At 35.2% G+C, this 9149-nt stretch overlaps 1 protein-coding gene and 1 long non-coding RNA gene across 2 annotated transcripts; one reads left to right on the top strand and one right to left on the bottom strand.

The window, feature by feature from the left end:
* Positions 1 to 1016: 1016 nt before the first annotated feature.
* Positions 1017 to 1953, bottom strand: LOC133801870 (protein DOG1-like 4). Its single transcript, XM_062240093.1, has one exon. The coding sequence runs from the start codon at positions 1909 to 1911 to the stop codon at positions 1225 to 1227; it is 687 nt and encodes a 228-aa protein (XP_062096077.1). The 5' UTR covers positions 1912 to 1953; the 3' UTR covers positions 1017 to 1224.
* Positions 1954 to 3816: 1863 nt separating this feature from the next.
* On the top strand, positions 3817 to 6061 carry LOC133801869 (uncharacterized). Its single transcript, XR_009877030.1, has 3 exons — positions 3817 to 3901; positions 4384 to 4734; positions 5868 to 6061. It is a non-coding gene; the product is annotated as an uncharacterized LOC133801869 (long non-coding RNA).
* The last annotated feature ends 3088 nt before the right edge of the window (positions 6062 to 9149 follow it).

Genomic DNA, 9149 nt, shown 5'->3' with positions numbered 1-9149 from the left:
AAAGGTATGGTTGATTCTAATACTTCAGGACAGGTTTTATGGGAGGATATCTGTAAAACTAAGGCTGAGGGAGGCTTGGGTTTTAGGAGGATCAAAGAGTGGAACATAGTAGCTATTGGTAAATATGTCTCCGCATTGGCCTCGAAAAAAGATTCTTTATGGGTGAGATGGGTACATGCTGTGTATATTAGAAAGAATGAATGGTGGGACAACAAAGCACCAAGCGACAGCAGCGAATTACAAGAATCTGAGTATGGCACAAATTTATCCTACTGGGGTTTACAAGATTGCAGAGGGATACAAAGCTTTAGTTACACAATATCGAAAGGTTTTTTGGTATAGAGAAGTCTGGAATAGAGCCATCATACCAAGGCATAGATTCATTTTATGGTTGGCTTTATTAGACAAGTTACAACTGAAGGATAGATTATTCAGATTCAACATAGCTAGTGATAATCAATGTCTGCTATGTGCTAGTGGCAAGGAATCATGAGAACATATTTTTTGACATTAAGGTCTAGCTGGAATGGAAATCAGCAGCTTCTAACTTACCCAAGCTGCAGTAGATTGCAAAGTCACGAATTGGTAGATTCGTGAAGCAAGTGTTCATAGTAGCTTTGGCTGCATTGATATATCAGATTTGGTGGGCCAGAAATGAAGCTTTGTGGAGTCATAGAGTTTATATAGCCACAATTCTTATTCAAAAAATTCAAAGTAATGTAAAGAATAGAATTAGAAGCCTTATGACTAACAAGATACAAAGGATAGATAGAGAATGTTTTGAAAAATTGTAATAGAATGTTGACAGGCCTATCAAATCAGATCTGATTTACCAAAAAAACCAATAATTATAGAATATACACTAATTTAACAATACAAAGTATCACTACCAAATTATACTAATTATGTGGTGTTGACACCTTTATGCTGTTAAACAGCAATACTCTAAAGTATTACTAACCATGATGAGGAACCACTTCATTCTCTGGTGTCCGAGTTGGACACACTAAAGGAAACTTTAAGTAAGTCCAAAATCTAAAACAAATTAAATTTATTTATTTTTCATTTTAAGATTTTACACGAAGAAGAAATCTAAAACACAAGCGGTTAGAAATAATACCAGAAACGATCAAACTTGCCATGATCTCACACCGTTCGATCAATTTTACCATAAAAAACGGACGTCCGTGATCCACTCTACCCAAATTTTTTTTTTTAATCTCGTTATTGAATATTCTCGCGTTGACGGTCGTGATTGACTCCCCAGGCACGAACACCGAACTGCAACTCAGCGGCAGCGATGAGAAACTCCACCGCTTGCTGCGGCGTCAATAGCTCAACAACCCTCTGAATCGTTCTCAGCCGTAGATCATCAGCTTTTCTCAAAACACTCACCAACCGTCCGATCTTCTCACTCACATTCGCGCTCACATTCATCAGCTCGCTCGCGCTGTCTTGCCACTCCGAGAACTCGGCCGTGATCCCATTCTCTTCTCTCACCGTCTCACATTGGAGCTCGCTGACGCGGCGGAACTGGGAGGGAGAGAGGTCGCCGAGGTCTCCGGTACGGAGACCGCGGAGGATGTCGATGATGTGGGACTCGAAGAGGATGGAGGATTCTGAGTAGATAAGGTGGAAGACGGTGGTGGGGCGCCACCCGGCCATCCAGTGGAGAGAGCGCTCGAGTGTTGTGGCCCATGGTGCGGCGAACACGGATAAGACGTCGCTCTCGGCGGCGACTGACTTGACTTGGTAGTATTCAGTGTAGTGGGACATGACTTTGTTGACGAGGTGTTCTAGGTCGTAGTTGTGGTCTGGGGTCGTCGGAGGACGGTGCGCCGCTACTAGCTGGTGGACCAGGTGGTGTAGCTGCTCGAACCAGGTTTCGTAGAAATTGGTGAAACTGGTCATGGTTATGTTGTGATGTGGCTGAGCTCACTGTCGAATCTTGAATCTTTTGAACTTTGACTAGCTAGTATTGTATTATTACGATGAGTATTTATTCATATAATGGATGGAATATATTTTTACGTAGCCACCACGTAGTTCATGGAACAACACACGTGTCCTCATGCATGGCTTTGAAATTCTCCACGTGGCAGGTGCTGATATCCCTTGACTATGTTGAATGTTTTATGTAAATTTTGGGCTAATTTTGACACATTTTACACGTTAACTTAAAAAATCAATAATAATTAATATTGTTGTCTTTATTTTCACCAAAGTGACACATGACATTCTTCACACAAGCTAATTAACTCCCTTGGTTGGAGCTACACAGAAGGTAAGCCTTGCCTCCAATCACCGTTCACCCATCACTGGAGAAGTATCTCCTCGTAGAAATGCTACTTCCTGAGGACCACGTTCCAGGATGGTGCTCCAAGTCATAATTACAATATCGTCTCTTCTACTCACGTCCTCCAAGTCCATGAGAATCATCCTTCAGACCTCGAGTAGAGCTACCAGGTGTCAAGCACAGTGACACAAGAAGCCACCTGACATTCACTGTAATGCCCTACTACCCACGAACCATTACACTGTGTATTTGAAATAGTGCTAAACTCGCTAAACGAGTCATTTGACCATAATCGTGTAACTAACACTACTACAAAATACCCTTTACGGGATACTTTTTTAGGACTCGCACATAAATGCAAGTCCTTAAAAAAATTTATGGAGTTTTTAGGACACTCATTGAGAGTCCTGAAAAAACACAATTTAGGACTCGCAATGAGTGTCCTAAAAAAATATGCGAGTCCTAAAAAAATCTGGGCTAAAAAATGAGTGTTTTACTTAACAATTTTAAGGACTTGCTTTGGGAGTCCTTAATACTCTTTAAGGACTCACTTTGCGAGTCCTAAAAACAACTTGGCTGAAAGTAATAGTTAAAAGTAAATTATTTATATATGGTTAAATATTTTAATAATTTCTTAAAAAAAATTATAAGTTGTTAGTTTTTAAATATACTTAAAAAATAAAAACTAATATTATTTTTTCTTAATATCATTATACTTTGTATTTATATATTTTTATAATAATAACTATATATTTTATTAATAAATAATAATAATAATAATAATAATAACTAAACCCTATCCCTCAACCTCAATCTCACTCTCTCTCTCTCTCGTTCTTTTCCTCAACTCAAAAACCAGCCCTTAGCCCTCCTCTTTGACGGCGTGCATGGGTCACGCAGGTGGGTGGCTGGTGGTCGGATCACGGCGGCGGGTTCGATGCAGAGGCAGGGGACTCGGCTCTCTCACTTTGCCTGGGCTCGATGTCGCCTAGGAGTTCAAGGGCTCGACAACAGCTGGGGGTTCAAGGGCTCGACGCGCGAGTGGGGTTCTCCGGGCTGGCTGGGCTCGACGGCGCAGGGGTCTCAGGGGGTGGGATCGATCATGCAAGGACGGTGCAGGGAGGGGTTCGGGTTAGGCTGGGCTGGGTCTGGGTCGACTGTGCAGGGAGGGTGGCTGGGCTCGGCAGGGATGGTGGCTGGGCTCGGCAGGGACGGTGGCTGGGCTCGGCAGGGACAGTGGCTGTGCAGGGAGGGGCTCGGGCAGGGACGGTGGCTGGGTTCGGCAGGGACGGTGGCTGGGCTCGGGGCTACTGTTACCGCACCAATTATTCCAGAAATGGTAGGAGGAAGCTCTCACTTGTTTATTTATCAAACCTTTTTTTTTATGATATCAGATGTTAGAGCTAGAGGTTTATCAATTCTTGGTTTAGTTGGCTGCAACTTCATAATGAGTTTTCCTTTGTTTAAACTACTAGAGACTGACATTTAAATAAATGGCTTTCAACTAATATTCAGGGAATTTTTCCGCACCTCAAGTCGATGACTTGGACCATGGAAAATTGCAGCTCGGACCAAACAAAGAGAACGGCGGTCATCACACTAAAGGTTTGCAGAACTGGGAAGATAACTTACATGTTCTGACCTTTTTGTATTCTTTGAAATAGTATGCATATTTTTTATAATAGAATCAATCTCATGTTTGATGTCTTAATCTAATTTTAAAATGAAAGGGAAAGGAACCATATAATGTGAAATAGGGTATCTATGTGTAGCTGTGTGTAATTACACATATTTGAATATTTGATTTCATATTCAAGATCATTGACAAACTAAAGAATGGAAACCACTCCAGTATGTGTACCATATAATGTGAAATAAGGTATCTATGTGTAGCTGTGTGTAATTACTGATTTTTTTTGTTGCTTCTTTAATGGCTACTACTTGTATTTTGCTACTAGCTTTTGGTATATTTCTTGACTGGATTTTGGTGCATTTTGCAACCGGTTTGAATGGATTAATATGATTAATTTGGTCAATTCTGAATTGATTGATATTTTTGGGCTTAAAATTGAGTTTTGCTTTTGTAGGTTTTTGAAATATGGGAACTAGCAAAACGGAAGTAAATTTAAGAAGATTACTTGCTGCTGCACCTAAACAGCAGAACCAAGGAAAGCTTGTTCATGTATTCTTTTTCAACTCTCAACTTCTGTAGTTTTTGTTTTTGGTAATGGGTGTGTGATTAAATGGGTTTAAGTTTGGAATTAGCATCATTTTTTGTCCCTTTTTTCTATCGTTAGCCAATCTTTTTGCGGTTTCTGTAACTCAACTAAGTTAAATTTTATTTATTGTATTTCTGGATAGGCTTTTGGGCCATAGCAATATCTAATAGAGCAAAAATGTGCGTCTGTATAAAGGAAGTTGAAGAGCTATGGAAGCAGGTATGAGTATAACTTAGTACTCTTTTCATGTTAACCTTTTCATCTCATTTTTTTTTTTTATCTTTAAGAAGTTGTTCAGGGAAATGTTTTTCAAATAAATGAGTTTGTCTCTTAACAATAGAATTAGTAATTGATTTGGTAATTATGTTTCCCTTTGATCAAATGAAGGAATGTGTATGTGTTTATACTCTAATTGCTTTAGTATTGCACTTTAGTGGAGTTTGATTATCTTAGATATTCATCCGTAGTGAAGTATGTTCTTGGAATTTTGTGTGCTGCGATGATAATGGAAGATTGAGAACTTACATGTCTTAGTGAAGTAGGTTCTGAGAATTTTGTGTGCTGCGGTGATATATGGATGAAAACCTGTGTGTTGTTTGATTTGTTTGACATGTTGGTGTTGATTGTGACAGATGGCTAGGCTAGTAAATTAGGGGATATGCTGTTCGATTTTCTATAGATTTTTTTGTACTTAGTTTTGTGTGGAAATATGAAAAGATGACTGCCATAATGATAAATTTGTGATCCGGATATTTAACATTTGACGGTCTAATTAATAATTAAGTTGATTATAGAATTTTAAATACATACTTAGATCTGAGATAAATTTTTAATTACTAGAATAGGCTAAAAAAATTATGTTTAGTTGAAACTCACTATACATCTAAGATAGGATTCAAATTAGTGATGTTTCTTTCTTAATTAATCAAGTAACTAAGTAGTACTAATGTCTTATCACTTAAGCTCCTTCCCACTTGAATCATAACATCATAATAAATAATAAGCCGGCATTAAAGTTTTAACGAAATTAGAGATTAAGAGGTGGATTATTATTAAAAGGGTCTCTTAAAAGATGCTTAATTAGATGCTTAATTTAGTCAAAACTATTTGATTTGAATGTAATTTGCGTAGCTTAATTATGCATTTTCACTTTGATTTGATTGTTAAAAGCCAAATGATGATGATGATGTGTGCATTGTTTTTTTTGTTTAGTTATTATTTTATTTTATTTTTATTGTCGGCTAGGTGTATTATTGGCATCCATAAAGTTGGATCAATAGAAAGTAAAAATTGTATTTATAAGTTTGAATTATAATATATTTACAATTAAAGAATTTTTTTATAATGTGCAGGTCTATATTGAGATGCATTTCTTTGGCGCAATACTAGACAACATTGACAGTTGAAGTTTTTAGAATAAAAAATATATTTCACTAACATTTGATACATTTCTTGTTTATTATTTGGTGATGATAAAATTTGATTGTAGTATAAACTATCATGTAATATGATTTTGTAAGCCGAGTAGACTAAATACTGAAATTATATTTTTGCGTAATTAATAAAAAATTATTTTGTTGTATTTTCTTTTGAAATTTTAAAAATCTAACATATATAATACATTTTGGACACTCAAAGGGATATATTTTTTCTAAATCAAAATAAAAATTGTAGCTGCATTTTAAAAAAAAAAAAATTACTTTTAAGGACATGAAAAGCGAGTCCTAAAAAATTACTTAAATGCACTCAACCATATTTTTTAGGACTCGCATTGCGAGTCCTAAAAACTTAATTAAAGGCACTCAACCAGATTTTTTAGGACTCGCACAGTTTTTTAGGACTTGAATTGCGAGTCCTTAAAAACCTTAGTTTTTAAGGCTCTCAAATAGAGGACTCGCGCCCCGCGAGTCCTAAAAAAAATTTTAGGACTTGCAATGCTAGTCCTAAAAAACCATTTTTGTAGTAGTGTAAATATAATTAACGGTTTAGGGTTAAAAATTTTGGTCAAGGATACAAACATTTCACTAAAACATTTACTGTATACATTGGGATCCCAAAATACATTTAAAAGGTTAATCACAATAAGAGATTTACAACTAGCTGACCTAAGTGGAAAAATAAGGTTTAACTCTAGTTCCTCTCTAAACCTCGGTCGTATTGGTCGAGCAGCTGCATATGTAAACATCTTCACCTAAGCTCTCCAACTCAAGGATGGTCCAACTTTCTTTTACCTTTACATGCACCACATAGCACCCGTGAGCCGATGCTCACTAAGAAAACTCAAAAATGCTCATAAGCAGATAATAACATGTCACCAAATCATAGTAAGCATGCCCAGTAGTAATAACCCTATTCATGCATGCAACCATGTACAAATAAATCATTATAGGGTCCTGCGCCCTTAATAGATGGTTGTTAAGTCATTCTGGGGTCCTGCGCCTTGAATAAATGACGGGGGTGTTGGAGTTTTATGTCCTAATTAAAACCAAATTCTTTGTAATCTCATTTTATTATCAATAAAAGAATAGAAATCATTTTTTGACTTGGTCAATCACTTTGCTCACATGTTTTATTTTCATGATTATTTGTTTAATATAAACTTCTATTAAATCCCGAGCATATGGCTAATCTTATTTATAGTGACGTAATCACAGTGCAATATAAATATGATTATATGTTCAAAATAAGTTAGTCCTAAGATTAGTCAGTGAACAGGATTTACACTGACTTGCCAATCTACGATATAATCTACTTACACATTACAGTGTTATGTTCTTTCCAGAAAATTAGCAAAGTAGATAAGATCGGATGTATTTTTTACATCGGACAGGACCGATATTGACAGTTGATAAGATAAGTAAAAATACTATTATTATCTATTCTAGTCATATCATATAGTTGACCATATGTCAAGTCAATCTCAATTCTGAGTGGTTAGTATTCTAACTGATTGTATTATTTGAGTTCGTTGACTTGTTCGTTATCAGCTTACCCTACGGACTAGCCCATACTTACATCTTGGGAACTCGGTAGTATAATTGATTGGGAGTGTTAGTCATAGATATGAACATCTATAGCTTCTCATGAAGAAGTGAAACGATGGTTTCCTTTTAGTTTGGTTCAAGGTGTTAAATGATAGAGATCTCATTTCAGTAATTAAATTAGTTTACTGAAATATCATTTACAAGGAACTAAGTGTTTTAATAAGGATAAAATACAATGAGGGGTAAAACGGTATTTTAGTCCTATCTCATTGTAGACCGTCTATAGAAGATTGAGTGACAATTATGGTTGTAACAATGGATAATTAATAACGTATCTATATTTGTTATAGAGTGTTCTATGAATTCAAGAGTGCAATTTTGAGTCTATAGTAGAGTCACGAGAAATTAATAAGTTAGTAAATTTATTTGTTAGATTTATGATAACTTATTGGAGCTTGATTTCATAGGCCCATGGTCCCCATTGTACATTGGATAAAATCATCTAGATAGTCTCAATTAATTGATTTAATCATCAATTAGAATTATCAAAGTTGACCAAGTCAATTTTGGATAGTTTCACAGAGTTGTGTAATTTTGAGAAGAAAAAAGAAATTATGGCAGATTTATTAATTAAGATAATTTGGTATCTAAATTAATAAATAAATTTAAATAAAGGTTCAAATTATAAATAATTAATTTGATAAAGGGTTTAAATAATTATTTAATTACTTAAATCAATAGAAAATAATACAGGCCTTGATTTTAAGTCCAATGGGCTTATAATCAAATGAGAAATTTCACAGGCCTATAGCCCATGATAATTTCGACCTAGGGCTTCAAAATGACTATTATTTTATTGATTTTTTAATTAAATTAAATGGCCTAATTGAGTCTATAAAAGGAGTGCTTAGAGAGAAGTCAAAACATAAGTTTGATAAGTCACAAGTCGAATTTTCTTATAGTTTTAGATTCTCTCTAAACACAAGTCATTTTCTAAGCCTCTTTGTTATTTTCTCTTCTTCTCTCTATATCTATCTCATGTGTTGAGAATTGCCCACACTAATCTAGGTGGTTCTAAGGATACATTGGAAGATTGTGAAGAAAATAGAAGATCGGTTCAGTTTCTTGATAATACTCTGCGATAGAGAGGATACAAGAGTTAGAGAAACTGAAGGAAGGACTCTTTAATTCCGATGCGTATATTGTAAGTATTTTATTATTTGTTTCTCTTTGAATTCAATTCTAGAAACATGTTTTAGGCTATCTCATATTAATTTGTTTAATATTAGATATACATGAAAATAAATAAAGATCTTGTATAAGCTAATCCAACAATTGGCCTCAATGCCTTTGGTATTCTTTATATTTCATGCATGAACATGTTTAAAATTGGATTATTTGATATGTTTGAATAATTGGATGGTTTTTCATGTTTTTATGAACATATTGATTTTATGTGAATTTTAGCAAATTTTAGGTTATTTGGTTGTGTTTTCTATGCTATTAATTTTTATATGTGCCTTATTTTATGTAAAACATGTTAAAAATTAATTAGAATATAGTTTTGGTTTGAAAAATTGCTCAAAAAAATTTTTTGAAACAAAAATTTGCATTGGCTCCCATGCGCGTGCGCACCCCAGCCCCGGCGCG

The sequence above is a fragment of the Humulus lupulus genome, chromosome 9 (genome assembly GCF_963169125.1).
Source record: "Humulus lupulus chromosome 9, drHumLupu1.1, whole genome shotgun sequence".
Taxonomy (NCBI): Eukaryota; Viridiplantae; Streptophyta; class Magnoliopsida; order Rosales; family Cannabaceae; genus Humulus; species Humulus lupulus.
Note: the sequence above shows the minus strand (reverse complement) of the source record. Positions and strands in the feature narration are given on the sequence as shown.

Coding starts and splice junctions, on each gene's coding strand:
- LOC133801870 (XM_062240093.1), bottom strand. CDS start 1,911: ATGACCAGTTTCACCAATTTCTACGAAACCTGGTTCGAGCAGCTACAC.